This window comes from Suncus etruscus, chromosome 8 (assembly GCF_024139225.1).
Source record: "Suncus etruscus isolate mSunEtr1 chromosome 8, mSunEtr1.pri.cur, whole genome shotgun sequence".
Taxonomy (NCBI): domain Eukaryota; kingdom Metazoa; phylum Chordata; class Mammalia; order Eulipotyphla; family Soricidae; genus Suncus; species Suncus etruscus.
In genome coordinates, this window is record NC_064855.1 from 7,599,600 (window position 1) to 7,620,176 (window position 20,577).

At 48.5% G+C, this 20,577-nt stretch overlaps 1 protein-coding gene across 1 annotated transcript in view; it reads right to left on the reverse strand.

The window, feature by feature from the left end:
- The window catches only part of ARHGAP42 (Rho GTPase activating protein 42), a 113,025-nt gene extending 95,191 nt beyond the window's left edge, over positions 1–17,834 (reverse strand). The window contains exon 1 of the mRNA XM_049778605.1: positions 17,654–17,834. Coding sequence (XP_049634562.1) covers positions 17,654–17,807 — 154 coding nt within the window. The 5' untranslated portion in view covers positions 17,808–17,834. The remainder of the gene's footprint in view (positions 1–17,653) is intronic.
- Positions 17,835–20,577: the final 2,743 nt, after the last annotated feature.

Consider the following 20,577-nt stretch of genomic DNA (forward strand, 5'->3'; position numbering starts at 1 on the left):
AAAAAAAAACCACAACTAGAAACTAAATCTGTTGGATTTCTCTATGCAAACAACAAACTTGAGGGGTTGGGAAATTCCCACTTTAAAAAAATCACAAGAAAAACAAATAACAGGGCCAGAGAAAGGGTGCAGGGGTATGACACCTTCCTTGCACGCAGCTGACCAATCAGTCTCCTGAACTCCTTATGAGCCCTAGCTCCACCAGAAGTGATTCCTGAGCACAAAATCTGGAGTTAGACCTGAGCACTGAGAGTTCAGACACATAGCAGCACAACAGACAAAATGAAAATGAAGTCAGTCCTGGATCAGCCAGGGAGGAAAGGGAGACAAGAGGGGCAGAGGTAGAGGGTCCCAGGGTCCATCACACTCTCAGAATGAACATCGGATGGAAGATGCCACCAAAACATCAAAGGAAGCTGAGTAATGACCTACCTGGCACCCACCATGTTCACTGAAGGTCACAGACACAGAAACAGGGAAAGGCAATGGGGCACTGATCTGTCTCCTATGAACACCCACAGCACAGTACGAGATGAGGTGAATTGAAGGGCCAAACCTGGAACAGTTCCCTAAAGTAGGGGTTAGCACTCCTTGGGGGACCCCAGCACTATAGGAGAGCAGCAATTATGGGTGCTTTCCTTTTACTCACAGAAGGTGGCAGACTTTCAGGGACCAGCTTCTGTGAATTTCCATTTTCTGGGAACCTCTTGTTTCCATACCAGCTTGTTCTTCTTCCCTTCTTCAAAGGGAAGACACTAACCCAGGGAAGGCCATGAAGAATATTACAGAAAATTGGCTTAACATCAGGACAGAGAATAGAAACCAGTGGACTCCTTGGCCAACAAAGGCAAACTATGAAATCACTATTGGTGATGGTGGCAAATGCGAAATAGGAACTATTTTCACAGTAAGCACATCGTCTTTAACCTGTGTATTAAGTTCCTATCTTCAGAAGGCCTTCAGGGAAAATAAACAATGGTGCTGGCGTCTCATGAAGACCTAACAGCATGCAATCCCCTCAATGATAATAGGAGTCTGGCAAGAATTTCCAGAAGATTCCAGCCTAAAAATAACAAACAAGAACCAAACACTTGGCCAGATTTTATCCAATTTCGATAAAGCTAAAATGTCATTAAAATATGTAAAATCCCCACCACAGAAAGACTTCACCATCGCCATAATTTCCAGTTAAAAGTAGAAAATTCAAAGGATGAGCTACCCCACCCCCACCTTCTACGCTGGGGGGAAAACTTTAAAGGTGTGGGGAATAGGGGTGTGTGTGTGTGTGTGTGTGTGTGTGTGTGTGTGTGTGTGTGTGTGTGTGTGTGTGTGTAAATAACAGCTCAAGGCCATTTCTATGGACAAGAATCTCACTCATCCTGCTCATCCCCACTGGGTAGATTTCTTCCTTTTGTCTTTAACCACTTTGCCACCCTCTTGCTTTTTCCATCATAAGAATATGCAAGTGACTCAACACAGGCAATTTCTCTGTAGATATTGAAGTCTAGAAACTTCCAAAATATATCCATTTGCCTTGTATTACTTACCCAAAAATACTACATTGCCCACCATATGGAAACATCTCTCTTCCCAGTGACATGGAACAGGATGACCAAGGGTATCCTGGGCCTTCTGATCTACTTCCTCCAAGAGCTCCTTCCTTCGTCCACTCAACTCTTTTATTTATTTATTTATTTTTGGTATTTGGGCCAAACCCAGCCATGCTCAGGGACTACTCCTGGCTCTGCGCTCAGAATTCACTCCTGGAAGGCTCAGGGGACCTTATGGGATGCTGGGAATCAAACTCAGGTCCATCCAGGGCCAGTTATGTACAAGGCAAACGTCCTACTGCTGTGCTATCTCTCCGGCCTCTCAACTCTATGGTTCATTGCTTCTCTGACCCACAGAGCCGCTGAGGCAGGCACTTCCCAGAAACGTCCTCCTCTGGCCTCTCTGAGGTACTAGCTGCCTTAAGCACTTCCTTTTTTAGGAATATGCCAGTCCATTGTCAGCCCTAAGAACTTAATTAATACCCTATAACTTGTTGGCCATTTGAGCTTGTCTTCCCTCTTCCTTATAACTCAGAATGTTCTTTGCACCTTCAACCTTCAAGCCAGACAAAACATTTCAAACTTTCACTCTCTCAGTGTCCTTTGCTGTAGACAACGGTGTTTGGTCTCTCTATGACTGTGGAATGTCTGGGAAGGATGCTCAGAGCTGCAATGTGCACACTGCCCTACCCGTGAGGGTGACATCATGGCCCAGAAAGCACAAGTGCAGACCCCACCTGAGGAGGCACAGAGGAGTTTTGTGGGTGCATATGGTTGTGTTGATCTGACAGTCAACTAAGTCTGCTTGCTGTTCACAGGCACAGCTACCATCCCAGCCTCCCATGCCTGAGAGAGCCCGGCTGGTGGCTGCCCGGCCTCACTTTACAACACACTCCACCCACAACACATCCCATCCTGTGGGTGAAGCAGAATCCTGTGAACTCCTCTCTGGCAGCCTGACACGACATCTTCTCTGTTCTCCTATGGACCGTGACTTCTCTCCTATTGACAGACCTCGGAGATTCCTGGCAACATGCACTTTACTATCTTCTACACCTCTATGCAGTTGCAGCTCCTCAGAACCATCCATTGAGGTTGCATCCCCTAGCAGGCCTTATGGGTGACATGCTACCTCTGAGCAGCAGAGAGGGCAGTCAGTCTACAGGGGTGGTGAATAAAAGAGTGAATAAAAGGAGACACAGGTTTGCCTCCAGCTTCCAAAGGTGCTCAGAGCCACACAGACGCTCTGCCTGGACTGGCCCAGACACCTACTCAGGAGGGCTGGAGAAATTTACCTCTTAAATATCCAGAAAATAAACAAAGCCCTCATTCTATGAACTTACACTGTCCGAGGAGAAAATGGCTTTTCTGAAGAAGCCAAGGTGAAAGATGAAACTGTATAGACAAATGTAGATGCAGTTCAGGGTCACTTTTATTGAAAAAGATGGTTTTGTTTTGGTTTTTGGGTTTTTTGTTTGTTTGTTTTTTGATTTTTGGGTCACACTCAGCAGCGCTCAGGGTTTACTCCTGGCTCTAAGCTCAGAAATCCCTCCTGGCAGGCTTGGGGACCATATGGGATGCCGGGATTCAAACCACCATCCTTCTGTGTGCAAGTCAAACGCCCAACCTCCATTCTATCTCTCCAGCCCAAGATGTGTTTTTTTTCCATTATTGTTATTATTGTTATTATTATGGTTATCATTGGGTTTGGAGCACATCCAGCGGTGCTCACGGCCTACTCCTGGCTCTGTGCTCGGGGTTCCCTCCTAGCTTGTTCAGGCCATATAGGGATGCAGGAAATCAAGCCACAGTTGGTCACATGCTGTACAAGTGCCGTCTCTCTATACTTGTTGCTTCCCATTAACTTGCATGATAACACCAAGTGACTTAACTTCCATAAAAACCTTTTTTGGGGCTGGAGTGATAGCACAGCAGGTCAGGCATTTGCCTTACAAGTGGCTGACCCGGGGCCAACCCAGGACAGATCCTGGTTCAATCAATCCCCAGTACCCCATAAGGTCCCCCGAGCCTATCAGGAGCGATTTCTGAGTAGAGAGCCAGGAGTAACCCCTGAGTACTGATGGTGTGCAAAAACAAAAAAATTAAAGCAAATAAAAACCTTTTTTTGTTTTTGTGCATCAGACAACACCCTAATCCTGCTGCCCACTGCTGCCATCTCTGGTGCCTGCAGGGACCTGGCTGGAAGGCACTGGCTGGACAGCTGCAGGGAGGAGGAGGCCGCAGGAATCCCAGCAGTTCTCAAGGCATTTCGACGCGGGAGCCCTTGGAACAACATGAGAGCCAGGGTCGTGGGAAAAGCAGCTTCGCTCACCCCACTTCCTGGCAGCCCTCTCAGGATCCAAGTCACAGGCAGCCCCGTGTTTACAAGACAAGCCGGCACAGAGGCATGTGGGGCCGGGAAGCTGCTACGTGAACACGCGCGGAATGCACCGGACGCACATACACACACGCACACACATGAATTGCACGGGCACACATATGCACAGAAACGCATGGGAACTTTTGCCAACCCTGCAGAGGTGCTGCTCTACTGGCTCTCCCTGGATCAACCCCGAGCAATTGGATTCAGTTCAGTCCCCAAATGAAACTCAATTAGGAATGAAAACACTCATGCCGCAATCTACATGATCATTTTCAGTTATTTTTCAGTAGCCGGAGAGATAATACAGTGTAGGGCTCTTGCCTTGCTTGTGACTAACTGGTTCAAATTCCCACATCCCATAGGGTCCCCTGTTCCCCAACTGGAGTGATCCCCGAGCAGAGCCAGGAAGTTAAGTCCTAATAAGCACTGCTGGCTGTGACCCCAAAACAAAACAAAAACTAACATAATCTTGGGAGCCAGGGAGATAGTATGGCCTGAAAGGGACTTGCTCAGACCAGCCAGCAGTGATCCCTGTGGGCAGAGGTAGGACTAAGCTCTGAGTATTGCTGTGTGTGGCCAAAAACCAATCCAAGCCCAGAGCTACACTGACATAGTCCCTGAAGGGTAGTTCAGTTGCATCTGAGTGATTGGCAGAGCCTTGGACTTACCGGAGGCTGTAGGATACCGGATCAGTACATTGTCTACTTTAACTTCCTTAGCTGGTCTCTAAGTCTGATTTTGTTTCCAGCCCCTTTCCCTAGCAATCACCACTGGGTTCTTTCTGAAAAGATGAAACCCAAAGATGCTCTTAGGACTTAGCCTACACTGACCCCATGCCCCAGGGCTGAGGCAAGAGCTGTTCCTTGATCCCTTATTTTTGGAATCAGCTGAGAAGTCGGGTCAAGACAAAATGCACAGATCCCATGGGAACCGTGGGCGAATGGCGTCTGCTCAGATGTGGCTCCCCTTCCCAGCCAAAGCCTAGGCCTGGAACAGAAAGGGGACCCTGTGGGTGTATAGTGCTGGGCAGAGTTGACCTGGAAAGAATCCTGCAAACCTCACTCGCTTAGAAAACCACCTTAGCCCCTGTCTTTACCTCCAGAGATTGCAGGGCCTGCATGGACAGTCCCAAACCCTCGTCTCTCCATCGCTGACCTTCACCCAGTGAATCCAAGGTATCGGCTTCCACTGGACCCTGCAAGTGGGCCCTGTGACCAGCTGGAATAAGCAGCAAAGTGACAACGAGTGACTGCTCTCTGGGCTCATTCTCTTTATTGGTTTGGTTGGTTTGGTTTTGGAAACACAGCAGTTCTCAGGATTAACTCCTGTCTCTGCACCCTGAAATCATTCCTGAAATGGTACTCAGGGGACCAGATGGGATGCCAGGAATTGAACCCAGGTGGGCTACATACAAGACAAATACACCCTACCCACCGTGCTATCACTCCAGTCCCTCTGAACTCATCCTGCAGCTTTGAGAAAGCAACCTGAAGAGAAAAGGGGGATTCTCCAGGAAAGGAAGGGACAGTGCCTAGCTGGCTTGCTATGGCTGTGGCATCCAGCCCAAATGCATGGGAGAGTAGATCCAAGTTGCTCCGCTGGCCCAAGAGAACCACACACAAGCAGGACTACAGTGATGTGGGAAAGTAAAGAGGGGGACAAGGGTCACTCTCTACCTTGGCCAACTGAGCTAAATTCTGGTGGATTCCTGCTGTCTGTGGCTAAGGGAGTCTGCCAGGGTGATGGAGACATATCTGAAATGCCTTTAAGGCTGACACATTAATGCCATTTATCCCACGACAAGAGGGAAAACAAAAGCAAACACATGTGAGGGAAACCTGAAGTTCCTGGCTCCTACAACTCACCCCAATCCTGCACTGTCACATCATGACAGCTCTGAAAAGCAAATCAAACCCTTCTATCCTCAGTGAATGTCAGATACATACCCATGTGAGGTTTCCCCTCAAATGAGCGAGCAATGTTAGGTTAGTTACCTCCAACTATTCAGTCAGATAACTTGAACCTCCGTCCTCATTACAGGCTTGGAATTTGTTTTTGTTTTTAATTTTCTAAAGATCAAGAATTTGGGCATGTTTCGACTTTCATAAATCTGGGATTTTCATCTTGGATGTTTTCTTTCCCCACGAGAACAAAACCAGTTCTGTTATTACTGAAAACTATTCCTAATGCTGCACAAACAATACTGAAACTCTAGAGGAAGTTTGGGGGTGGAAAGTAACAAAAACAACTGTCTTCTCACCAGCAGCCATTAGTGAACCCTCTCCCTGTGCTCCCCATCTGTGTGAATACTCTCCCATGCTCCCCAACATGAACAAGCAGAACCAGAAACCACCCACCCAAATACCCTCTCTCTCCATCTCTCTAAAAAAACCCAATCTCTCTCTGTCTCTGTCTCTCTCTCTGTCTCTCTCAATCTCTCTCTCACACACACACACACATACACATACACACACACACACACACACACACACACACACACACACACACACACACACACACACACACACACACGCCCGCGCTCACACAGGAAAGAGCCAGGCAGAACATAACCAGAACCAGACTACCAGGCGACAAACACAAAGAAGGGACAGGAGGTGGCCCATAGCTCTTCTGCAACCTACCTCCTTGCTGAAACTCTCCCCCAGTTCCCATGGAGACTGGTCTTAAATAAGCATCAGGGCCAGAAACTCCAGCTTAGCTCCAAGCAAACAGACAGAGGCTTAAACCATGAGAAAATCCCCACTGACCCGCCCCATGGCCGATTCCCCAGTTTTCTGCTGATATTCCACACTCAGCACATCAGAAAGAGATCTAAAGGGCCTAAAGGTGGGAAATAAGACATCTGAACTCGAGTGGTGGTGCCCTGGTATTCTGTGATTTATCGGGCACCAAGTACTTATCAGTCAGTTCCCAGGCCTGTTCATTCCCTTTACTGACACAGGGACCTTTCCCTCCATGAGGGAATCATTATTTGCGCTACCAGTCCCCAAAATGACAGGGCACAACCCATCCGTCACAGCATGTGGAGAAGATGTGCAAATGGCGGATGCCATTAGTCAACTACTTAAAAGCTGAACCAGAAGGCACAAAATCCATCAAATTGAATCACACACATAAATAAGTCACAGGAAACTCAGCATGACTTGGACAAGTGGATCAGACACAATAGCTCCAATCTAGGCGTCACATGAGTTCCCTGTGTTGCTGATAACCTGCACATCCAACACATAAGCACTGAGGGGTATCCGGTTCAATGAACAGGACGATTTACTTTCCTCTTGGAATCACACTGCTGGGGAGCAGGAGGGGGTGGGCTGGTTTAGGGTCCACATTGCAGCAGCTGGGTTTGGAGCTGTTCCTGGCTATGTACTCGGAGATAAACTTCAGGAGTGATCCAGATGAAGTGAACAGTGATCTTTTAAGGGACTACATCAGGTATCATTAAAAATGATCTTTTAAGGGACTAGAGTAATAGTACAGAGGAAAGGGCACCTGCCATGCATGTGGCTGACCCAAGATGGATCTCTGGCATCCATAAAGTCCCCCAGCACCACCAGGAGTGATTCCTGAGTACAGAGCCAAGTGTAACTCCTGAACACAACTGGGTGTGGCTCAAACCCCTTCCCAATGACCTTTGAAGAGGCCAGAGATAGCACAATAAATAGGTTGTTTGCTTTTTTTACAGCTGACCCAGGTTCAATGCCCAGCATCCCATATGACGCAATAAACCTGTCAGGATCCTTGAGCACTGAGTCAGGAGCAAGACCTGAGCACCAGAAGCAAACAAACAAATAAAGCCAACAGACCATTGGATAGTATAGTAGACAAGGCACTTGCCTTATAGGTGACTGTCCTGGGTTCAATCCCTGGCATCAAAAACAAAGATTTTTTAAAACCCTTTCAAATGATATTGACATATTTCCCCTGAATTCACAGATTTCAAGACATCTTAAAGACTCCTCAAGCAAAGCCTGTATCGAGATGATTCAAAACTTCTGCCAGACAATGCCTATGGGCACAACAATGATTTCAGAGTGGACAGCTCACAGCCTCAGGGCAGAAGGAGCAATGGATGGTCAGCAAGACCACTGACCCACACAACAAAGGGCCAAGGTCACCGACTCCTTCAGTGCAAAGAAATCAAGCATCGTTGGACCCATCTGTCTCCTTATGAGGCCTCTGGCTTGAGAACAGCATGTCTTTTCACCATGGTGGGCAATTAAAAATGAATCCAACAAATGAATGGATTTAATGACCTTAAAAACTCCTGCACCTGGGGCCAGAGAGATAGCATGGAGCTAAGGTGTTTGCCTTGCATGCAGGACGACGGTGGTTCGAATCCCGGCATCCCATATGGTCCTCCAAGCCTGCCAGGAGCGATTTCTGAATGTAGACTGCAGGGGTCTCAAACTCGCGACCTGCAGGCCACAAACGGCCCTCCGTCCAACATTTTGTGGCCCTGCCCTAGAGGAACCTTTTTTTGTTTTGTTTTGTTTTAGTTGTTTGGGTCACACCCCTCAATGTTCAAGGCTTACTACTGACTTTGCACTCAAGGATCACCCCGACTTTGCCTCCTGTGGCCCGCAGGTAAATTGAGTTTGAGCCAAGAGTAACCCCTGAGTGCTGCCAGGTTGTGACCCCAAAACCAAAAAAATAAAATAAAATATAATTCTGCATCAGTCAGCTCACCCCAGACAGAGGAGAGGAAAAGGCCCCACAGTGCCAAGGATGTGCTCGAGGGCTACATGGGGAGATCCTATCTGATAACAGCATCCCCAGATGTGGGGCTCCCCATCACCAAGGTTGGGGCTTCAGCCCCAATAGGCTTCCGTGTTGGCACACTGAAGACAATCAGGGGCCAGAGCGATAGCGCAGTGATAGGGCATTTGCCTTACAGGTGGCTGATGTGGGATGAACCTGGGTTCGATCCCCAGTGTCCCATTTGGTCCCCAAGCCAAGAACAATTTCTGAGAGTATAGCCAGGAGTAACCCCTGAGTGTCAATGGTGTGGCCCAAAAACCAAAAGGAGGAAAAAAAAAAAGAAGACAATCAAGTCTTGTTTTCTATTTATCTTTTATTTGGGTTGGGGGGGGGGGGGATTGCAAGCACATCTAGCAGTGCTCAGGGCTTACTCCTGACTCTGCTGCTCAGGGATCACTCCTAGTGAGGCTTAAAGGAGTCTTTGAGGTTCTGGGGATCAGCACCTGGGTCAGCCCAGTGCTAGGCAAGCCCTGGACCTACTGTACTATCACATGAGCTCTGAGGTCCTACTGTCCTAAGAAGGATTTTTTCATAGGAACCAGATTTGCTTTTAGTGGTTTACGAACGTTACTGAAGAAGTCAAACTGCCCTGGTGTTTCAGGCCTCAGTAGCAGCATCTCTGCAGTCTCATAGGCGCATCTGCTCTGCAGACGAGTCTGCACTCTGGCCACCCACAGCCAGAAGGCAGAGCCCAGCCATGGCTGTGACATTCTGGGCCAGCCTCACCATTCCAGGAGGGAACAGAGGCTCAAGTGAAGGAGAGAATATGCCCATCAAGTAACAGGAATTGGGGGAAACAGTAACTTAAAAACCAACAACACCGGGTTCAGAGGGAGAGAGTAGAACAGGGAGGACATTTGCCTTGCAAGTACCCAACCCAGGTGTGATCCCTGACATCCCATATGGTCCCCCTGAGCCACCAAGATAGATCCCTGAATGCAGAGACAGGAGGAGGCATGAGGACCTCTGGATGCGCCCCCCAAAGCAAACAAACAAACAAACAAAAATAAACAAGACCATTCTAAGACAACTATTAGTGGACAGAAACAAAATAGCTAAACAGAGCTAAGTCTGGAGTACAGGGAGGTGCGGGAGACCCTGGGTTTGACTCTGACCTCCCTACCAAGGTTAGCAAAACCTTGACTTCAGAATACCTCAGGGAGGAACTGGCAGAGGCCTCAACTGTGGAAAGGGGGCAGTACCCCCTTAGAAGCCGAGGAACCCTTGCATGCCAGGACAGCAGGGGAGAAACTGAGGGGTGGTCAAAGTGGACCTCCCCGAGGTGACTCTCCTTTCAGACTAGGAAGAGCTTCCTTCTAACAATAATGCTGGGTAAAGATGAAACATGATCCCAGAAAAAATAAGCCATTTTTCAGAATAAGCCATCCCAGAATACAAGGCACTGGGGCCTAAAAATCAGGATGGAGCCTGCTTGGGAGAGAGGGGCAGCCTTCAGAGCAGTTGTTTCTGCTCTCTCCTTAACACCAGCTGTGAGCACATACCAGGAGACTCCGGGGCTCCCCAGACTCTGCGTCATGATGTGAATCCCACAAGCCGGCGTCGGAAGAACCAATGAGTAGAGAGTGGAGGCGGAAGAATACTTAAGAGATGAAAGCCTCATCCCACCACATAGCTGACACATGATCCGTTTCCTTTTGGGGAACAAGAGCAATTCCAGATGTTTCTTCACTCACACGGTCATTCCTCCGGTGTGCCGGTCACTTCCTCGGCAGACTGCTTCTCATTACAAGTCAATCCCACCTTCAAGCTGAGTGCTGTGAGCCATAATTACACTCATCATAAGACATACGCAGAAGCATGGAAAAGAACTGAACTGGCGTGATGGTACAGATACATACTTGATTCTATGTCATTGTATTGGTAGATTTTGTAAATACAAAATTAAGTTTATCATCACAGAAAGACACAGAAAATGCTGCCCTGTAGAAAAGTCAATAATGATATTATTTCACCATAGCTATTAAAAGATAAAGTGTAATTATACCAACCATTTGCTTGTTTCTATGTGCTGAGCATGGCCCACAAAAGGATTTTATCCTCACGAACACAAATAGGTATGAGAATCCCCATTGTATAAAAGAGAAATCCAGGTCTTAAAAAGGTAGTACCTTATTAACACAGTCTAACTCATTCTCTGTCTATGCATCCATCACTCATCTACCTACTCAACAATTCAACCATCTATTCATTCACCAACCCATCCATGCAACCATCCATCCAGTCAACCCTCCATCCACCTATCTAACCATTCATCCATCTACTTACCATCTATACATCCACCATCCAACCATTCATCCACCCACCATCCATCTAACCAATCATCCACCCATTCAACCATCCATCCATCCATTCATTCATTCAGATGTCTGTCCATCCATCTATCCATTCATCCATCTATCTGGTGCCTAAAGTGCAGCAGGTGTTTTGTCCCAAGAGTTCCCTAAATAAATCTCATAGATCTAACAACTGAAGGATGAAAATTTGAAATCTCATGGGAGACACTGTGCTCTGTTGACGGAGGCATGGTTAAGATACTCTGAATATCAGAATGAGGTGTGATAGGGGAGATGAGAAATATACAAGATACCTAAAGCTTAACACCCTTGGTGTATGACGGCCTCAGGAACATAGACCCGAAAGAACGGAAAGAACTCTTCATCCCAAGGTCTACAGCAGTATCTAGCATAAAGCAAATGTCACATAAAAATATTAAATGGAAATTTTTCCTTTTGCACTACTCATTATCATGTCCCTTGCCTGCTTATTAGAGTTTCTCATTTCTGTGTCTCAGGCCTCTCTTTGCACATATGCACAAATCGTTGTTGTCCTCTATTGCATGGGAATTAAAATACTGGTAAGTATCCATCTACAGGGGGCTGAAGCCATAGCACAGCGGGGAGTGTGTTTGCCTTGTACATGGGTGACATGGCTCAAACCCTGGTATCCAATATGGTCCCCCAAGCCTGCCAGGAATAATTTCTGAGCACAGAGCCAGGAGTAACACCAGAGTTCCAAAGTGTTTGGCCACCCCAATGTATCTGTCTACAATAAAAATTAAAAGAACATGGAAATGCTTGCTCCTTCAATACCCACCAAAGGATTCTTCCTTCTCTAACAAATATAAAGGTTATAACTCAATGTGTTCTAGGAAATTCTTGCTGTGCTTTAAATATACATTTGGTTCTCAAATGTCTCTCCAACATTAAGAACAGAATGTAAACATGGATGAACCTACTGCTTCTATTTAAAACAGGGAGTTCAAATACGGTTGCCATCTGACTTGTACCCAACAATTCCATGCCTAGGAATATGTCTAAGAAAATTCAAACATACCTGCACAAAATCAGGCACAACAATGATCCACAGCAGTATTTATGAGAGCAACTCAAAGAAGTGAAAAATGGAAAAAGTCCTTCCACTCGGGAATCAAAACGTGGTATTCATATAATGAACATTTGGCAATAAAGGACAAGCATATGCTGAAATCTATAGGACTCTTAGAAACCAGCTAAGTGAAAGGTCAGGCACAAAGGGTCAAGGAGCATAATCCATCTTCTCACACCAGGAAAACTACAGAAAAAAGGGCCTGAAGAACAATTCACTGTCCCTTGCCAGGGCTAGAGAAGAAAAGTATCTGTCTTTTGCTTGTGTGAGGGTTGTGTTTGTTGCTTTTTTTTATCGCAAGGGGTGAAGGGGCTATCCCCTACAATGCTCAGGGCTTATTCCAGACTCTACCCTTTTCTTTAAAAAAATAAAAAAAGCTTGGAAAGATCTTTAATTTGGAAAGTGCTTAATATACCACAACTGCTATGGAAATACCATTGAAGTAGACCACAAGTTTTTGTTAAAAATAAACTTAACTATGGAGGGGAGGGGAAGTATTACATAGTAAATACAAAGGAACTGAGAAATATAAATAAGGTAAATTGTCAACTATATACATATACATATATATGAATAAAATGTATGTTTTTAGTAGCCTTCCTCTTCAAGAATGGCAAGAATGTTTTCTGAGGTTCTAATTCAGGGTAAAGGTATTACAGGAAACTGTCCAGTCTCTGCTCTTGGGGATCCCTCCTGGTAGGGCTCTTGGGACTATATATGGTGCCAGGGATCTAACCCGGTCTGCTGTGTGCTAGGCTGTATACCACCAGGGCTGCAATCCATAGGTTCATGTCCTTTAGTGTCCTCTGAAAGGTCATTCAGTCTAAAGTCTCACGCCCATCTATGTAGTCGTGAGTGCAGGATTTCCTTTCTTTCCTGGTCGCATGGCTGAACATATCCCCACATTTATTTCTCCAGCCATCCCTGTGGCCACTGTGGCAGTTTCTGTGTCACAGCTGCCCTGGACAGTGCTACACTGGGGCAAGGTGCCAGGGAACCCGGTTGACTCCTAGCATCTCCCCAGATGTGTGTCCAAAGGGAACAGCAGGCCCGGAAGACCTCTCTGCCCCCTTTATACTCCTTAAGAAACCAAAGTGGGACGGTTTTCAGCTATAGCTGCCCCTAATGCCATTCCCAGGAGCCCTGCTCCCCAGTGGTCTTTCCCTCTCTCTCCATCCTGTACCAAAGGGCCTTGCTTTGATCACAGACACACCTGAGGGCTGACCCCAACCATGGCCATGTGCTTCCCAGGGGCTCTTCTGAGCTGCACCATATCACCCTGGCTACTGGCACAAGGCCAAATCTACACCCGGACAGGATCCTCTGCACCTTGGCCAGTGCTGGTGCTAGTGCTGGAAACCTGCTTTAGAAACAGAGACCTGGGCACCCCAGGTGGTCCCCACCCTTCACCCCAGCCTATCTGCAGTAAGCCTGAGCATCAGCAGGTGTGGCCCAAAGGCCAAAGAAAAAAGAACAGAGACCTAAGGCACAAAAATGATAACAAAAAGCAGGATCAGGCTTGTCTGGGGCTTCTCAGGAGTACCTCCAAGAAAGATCTCTGAGCACAGAGCCTGGAGTAAACCATAATGACCTCAGGGTGTGGGGGGAAAGGAAAAAAAAAGACAGATACAGCCTTGGGGGGGAGCACAAGAGAGCACAAGCCTGGGAGCATAAGGGGTAAAGAGAGCCCTAAACTCCTCCACTAACATTCTTTTGCCTTTGCCAACCAGGCTCAGATGCTAGCCCAGAAGGGGAGGAGCCAGCTGCCTCAAGTACCCCTATGTCATGTCCTCCTAAGGACAAAGGAACGAGGGCCAGGTGAGGAAAAGGCCGAGTATATTTTTCTCTTTTCTTTGCTGCGCTGGGCTGCACTGTTCTCGGGCATGCTAAAGACGTATCTTGACGCTGAAAAGTATAAAGACGGGCAGGAGTGATGATAGCACAGTGGGGATGGCATTTGCCTTGCTGGCCTAGCTTTGGCCCCCCGCATTCCGTATGGTTCCCCAATCCTGCCAGAAGTAATTTGTGAGCGCAGAGCCAGTAGGAACCACTGAGTGCCGCTGGGTGTGGCCCCAAACCCAAAACCCCACCCCCCAAAAAAACTACAAAAATAAAAAAAGAAGGGGCCGGAGAGATAGCATGGAGATAAGGCGTTTGCCTTTCATGCAGAAGGTCATCGGTTCGAATCCCGGCGTCCCATATGGTCCCCCGTGCCTGCCGGGAGCAATTTCTGAGCATGGAGCCAGGAGTGGCCCCTGAGCACTGCCGGGTATGACCCAAAAACCACAAAAAAATAAATAAATAAATAAATAAAAAAAGAAAGGAGACAAATTATAATGGAAGCCACTTTGAAATCTGTCTTGGGGAAATGATGTATTAAAAACGAGAAAATGAGAGAGAGAGAAAGAGAGAGAGAAAAAAGAGACAGAGAGAGCTGCAACAACTTCTGGTTTCACAGCTCAAGTTTTTCAGGCTGAAGCCTGCTACAGGAGCAAAGTTCAGAGAATTCGAGTCGAACAGGGTGGAGCTCTGAGTCACACAGCTAAACTCCAACTGGATTCACCCTATCAGATAGTCTCACATGCCACCAAATACCCCTGTGGCATGTCATAAAATGAGCAGATAATTCTGGGTGAAGAAAATTTTTGTTATCACACAGATGCCTGCCGAAGGCTCCAGAATTTAAATTTGAAACCAATTCAGCGAATCACCGATTCAGTTTTCCCAGAGCAGATGGAAGAAACATGAAATGCAACAGTTCTGTTTCCAAATTACTGTAAGTACTTTGTCCGTTTGGGGAGCCACACCCATCAGTGCTCAGAGCATACTCTTTGGCGCCATGCTCAGGAGTGATCCTAGGCCATGCCCACTGGATCACATCCAGGATCAAACCAGGACTCAATGCATTGCAAGGCAAACACGTCATCCCTATCTATACTCCCTGGAGTATCTCTCTGACACCCCCCCCCACAACCTGTAAAACTTTAAATCTAGTCACCAGGACCCTCACAAATATGCTCCTAAAGGAACTAAAGGTGCCCTAGGAAAGTGCAATCACCGTGTCTCTATAAGAAACCTATCATTCTGGATGACAATTATAGCAAAGTGCTAAGGTCAAGATGGGAAGGGGCCATCGGGCCTCTTATGGTAAGGGGGTACAGAGGTTCAGGTTCAGGGGTTCAGCTGCCCTGGGTAGAGGGGATGGCAGGAAGGAGCAGGGCTGAGGGTGAAGGATGCCTTGACCAGAAGATCCAGATACTCAAACACATACCACCACCACCACCCCTAGCTTGGAGGCTCAGACATGCACGGGGCGGCACTAGAGAGGACAGAGTGGCAGGACGGGAAAGAACAATGCCAGTTTGTGCCATCAAAGGCCCGATTGGGCAGCCAAGTCCAGGGGTTCTATGTTAGGAGTGAAACCTTAGCCCTCCACTGGGGAGAAGCAATTATTAGGCGACAGGATTGGGGTTACAATACAGAGCTCATCTTGGGGAGACAGCCAGGGTTGTCTCCAGTGTCTAAGGAGATTCCAAACCCTCAACTGGCAACTGTCTGGCTATTTGCAAGCAAAGAATGAAAAGGCAAGAGTAAGTCTGTCCCAAGGTTGGTGAAATAAGTTCCGTTTCAGAGCACTTTTCGCGTGAAGTGAAGCAAGTATTTTCTGCGGGAGAAACACTAGATCATTTGTTCAACATCCGGCATCGCTGGTCGGAGTGGGCTTGGCATCTGGCTTCCTGAGACGCCAGGGAAGGGGGTTGGGGGGATGCTCAGAGCCCGGAGGCTGCAGCACCAGGATTTGCAAACCAGAAGGAAGTTGTTTTGTATACACTGGAGCGACAGCCCTGCAGATAGGACAAACTTCTCACAAGCCCATAAACACTGCTATCACCAGTAACCTCAGACACAGAACGGAGGCCCCAGTTCTTTCTCCAAGGGATCCTGTTGCCCAAGAGATAAGAGAATGTTCCAATCTGGGATTGTGACAACAAAAGGGAATGAATGCAATGCGGGCTCATGCTCCTTTCCAGACATTTCTGCTGGGCTCCATCCATAAACACTGAAGAACACAGACCAAGGGTCCGAAAGAGGGAGTCTTTGCCTTGCATGCAGCAGGGCAGAGTTTGATCCTGATATTGCATAAGGTCCCCTGTGGGCCGACCAGGAGTGGATCCCTGACAAAAGTCAGCCCAGAGCAAAGCTGGGTGGGGCCCCCAAAATAAACAAGAAAAAAAAATAAACAGATCTGACACTGGGTGTGAACTTGATTCAAGGTGTGCTGGCACCAACTCACAGCACCCACAAGACGGTGTGGAGGTGGCTAAATCCCCCCAAAGGGCCCCTCCTAGCAGTGTCCTCCCTCCTTGTCCCTTCAGGACCCAGTTTCCAGGGCTTCCAGGGAGAGGCTAAACTATCCCCCAAACTTCTATTAAGATGCAAATACGGCCTGGGAACACCAGGGAGCTAAACCTTAGCTCTTAGAACTTTTCTCCAGCTCTCTCTCTTGCTCACTCACAAGGCCAGGAGCTCCTGGGTAGGTTGGAAGAGGCGCCCAGAGGTCTCGGGGTGGGAAGGGAAGATTCCGGGGGGGAGGGGAGCGGAAGGAGGAGCCCCCACCGGGTGGACCTGGCATTCCTCCGGGCTCTGGAGCCCGGGCCCGGCCTTAACCAACACCAGATCCCCGGCGACAGAGGCACAGACAGACAGAGCCAGGCGGAAACCACGCCAGGAGACGAGATAAAAATGCAAGACAATGCTGAAACTCTTCTATAAGACTCTGCTATATAGGACCAAGGCATCTGCTGTGGGTGTCTGCAACTGTCTTTGAGGGTCAGAGAGACAGTAGCATGCAGGCACCCCAAAGGGACCCCCAAGGGCCCTGAGCACCCTCGAGTGTGGTTCAAACACAAAACAAAACAAAACAAAACAGGGCCTGAGAGATAGCATAGAGGTAAGGCGTTTGCCTTGCATGCAGAAGGACGGTGGTTCGAATCCCAGCATCCCCTATGGGTCCCTCTGTGCCTGCCAGGAGCGATTTCTGATCACAGAGCCAGGAGGAACCCCTGAGCGCCAACGGGTGTGACCCCCAAAACCAAATAAATAAATAAATAAAAGACAAAGCAAAAATAAAAAGTCTTTGCATTTCACTCTATAAAAGTAACTGAAAATACTCAGAAAGCAGAAACTTTTTTGCATGAGGGAAAAACTTGGAGTTAGGGTTTATTTATTTACATTGTTATTTTTATTTTTATTTACTTTTTTTGCATCTTCCAAAAAGCACACTCAAGCTATTTCCTCACTTAACAATAATGGGGGTGTAGGAGACAATCCCCCCACCCCAGCATGAATCCCTGGAGCTGCGGGGTCTGCCGGCCGGTGGTGACCCCCAGGCCGCCCAACATCTCCCTCCCTCTCCAGGAGGGGGACCGTCCAGCTGGAGAGCCGCAGCTAAAGCCTCCCTTCCCCTCCCGGCTCTGGCCAGGGACCCCCCTGGGTTTTGCCCCCCAGCCCCGACCCCCAAAGGCCCACTCACTGCGCAGCGCCCCGATGAGCAGCGAGCCGTCCTTGAGGAGCTCCTTGATGAACTTGTTGGTGCGCTCCAGCTCGACCTCGTGGCACTGCAGCCGCTCCCTGAAGTCGGGGCTGTCCAGGTACGAGTCGCTGAACTCCAGCGTGGGCAGCCCCATGGCCCCGATCGCCCGCCCGGGGCACCCCGCGCGCCCCGAGGCCGCTCACTCCCGCCGGGGCCCGGGGCGCATCGTCTCGCTCGGCTCGCCTTGGCCCGGGCTGCCAGGAGCGCTCCAGCCCCGCGCCCGCCCACTTCCGGCAGCCCGGCAGCGCCCCTGCAGGGAGGGAGGGGCGGGCGGCGGGCGGCGGACGGACAGGTGGACAGAGGACGGACAGAAGGACCCGCGGACGGGCAGAAGGACGCACGGACGGACGGACAGACAGGATAGACAGATGGACAGACAGACGGACAAATACACAGGACAGACAGACAAACGGTCAGGACAAATGGACAGACAGACGGACAAATACACAGGACAGACAGACAAACGGTCAGGACAGACGGACAGACAGACAGGATACACAGATGGACAGACAGATGGACTGGCAGGACAGATGGACAAACACACAGAACAGACAAACGGTCAGGATAGATGGACAGACAGGCAGACTGACAGGACAGACAGATGGACAAACACACAGGACAGACAAATGGTCAGCCCAGACGGACAGACAGGATAGACAGATGGGCAGACAGATGGACTGACAGAAGGACAGATGGAGAAATAAACAGGACAGACAAACAGTCTGGACAGACGGACGGACAGGATAGACAGATGGACAAATGGGCAGACAAGACAGACAGAAGGACAGACAGACAGACAGACAAATAAAGAGGACAAATGGTCAGGACAGACGGATAGACAGGCAGGCAGGATAGACTGATGGACAGACAGGTGTACGGGACAGATAGACAGAGGATGGACAGACACAGATGGACAGACAGATAGATGGACTAACAGGACAGACAGACAGAAGGACAGACAGATGAACAGACAAACAGACAGACAAATGGACAGACAGAAGAATGGACAGACAGCAGGACAGATGGACAGACAGATGGACAGACAAACAGACAGACAGATGGACAAACAGACGGATGGACGACAGACGAACAGACAGCAAGACAGATGAACAGACAGATAAACAGAAGGGCAGACAGATGGACAGATAAAGACGGACAGACAGACAGATGGGCAGATGGATGGATGGACAGATGACAGATGGACAGACAACAGGACAGACAAATGGACAGATGACAGACAGATGGACAGACAGGATAGACAGGACGAACAACAGATGGACAGAAGGATGAACTAACAGACAGATGACAGACAGATGGACGAACAGAAGGCAGATGGACAGGACAGACAGACAGATGGACAGATAGGACAAACAGAGGGACAGACAGATGGACTGAATGACGGATGGACAGGATGGACAGACAAATGGGTGGAAGGTTAGGCCAGCCCCCTCCCTGGGCCCCCAGACTTCCACCTATAGCAGCCCAGGCGCTTTGCAGCCTCCTACTGGGAAGATAGATGCTCATCTGGACCAGCCCCAGAACCCCAACTGTTGTGTTGGGTTCCAGAATTTTTTTTATCTCTCAGAACCCGGCTGAAACTTAGCCCACCTCCATTGGAGCCCAGACCAAGTGTGTTTGGGGTGCACTCGGGTACCACTGATGCCTAGTGGAAGGCCTCCTGGCTGGTGGGTATAGTTATTTGATTGTGAGCATTTGTTTTAAAGTGTTTTTTCTTTTTTCTTCTCCCCAATGCACACCTGGGAATGAGGGTTGATGCTTCCAGGACACCTGTTTATAGGGGAACTCCAGGGTTCCGGCTAGCCTGGCCCCAGGACCAAGTCTTGTTGACACTGGCCCATGCTCCAGGACACAGACCTCTCCTGCCAACTCAAATCAGCTAGCTCCCAGGTGGCCCAGTCTCACCTGCTGGAACCTGGGACACACACACACACACACACAGACACAAACACATACACACACACACACACACACACACACACACATCTGCTCACTAAAAGAAAACCTAATTCAGGGCATGGGGGGCTGGCAGTGGCAGCCCACCTCGTCAATAGAAGTCTCAGGATTCAGTTCTACATCCTACAAATCTGTTTTTGATTTCTGTGTTTTCCTTGCTTGTGTCCATTTGAACCATCTGTCCCACAGAACTCTTCTACCGATCCTGGGAAAAATTCCATTAAAGTGCTTTGCATTTTTCCCAGTTTCGGGGACTGTCGGGATTCTGAGTCTCTCTCTCTCTCTCTCTCTCTCTCTCTCTCTCTCTCTCTCTCTCTCTCTCTCTCTCTCTCTCTCTCTCTCTCTCTCTCTCTCTCTCTCTCTCTCTCTCTCCCCCTCCCTCTCTCTCTCCCTCCCTCCCTCTCTCTCTCTCTCTGTTTCTCTGTCTCTGTCTCTCTCTCTCTCAGTGCTGCATGAATGTAACAGCAGGAAATTCTTAACCAGAAATGAGATGCTATAACTGGTATATTTGATCATTTTTATTTCCCCAGAGTTTGTTTGTTTGTGTTTTAGTTTGAGCCAGGGGTTGGGGCTACCAAGCCTTCCACTCACAAATATATCATATATGTACACACGTAGACCCACACACAGGCAGAGAACTGTGGACTGTGAGACTCACTCTGATCTCAGTGTCTAGGATGGGTGTGTCACACACCAGTCCTTTGTACTGGAGCGACAGGAGGCAGCCAGGCCTCTTGAATCCACTGATGTGATTTCACCACATTTCACCTCTTGGTCCAAAAGACAAAAACTCAAAACAACCACTTGACTTTCTGCATTTGCCTTGTTCATTGCTGTTCCAAGCCACCAAGTCCAGAGCAGTGCTGAGAAAAGAGATGGGATAAAACACA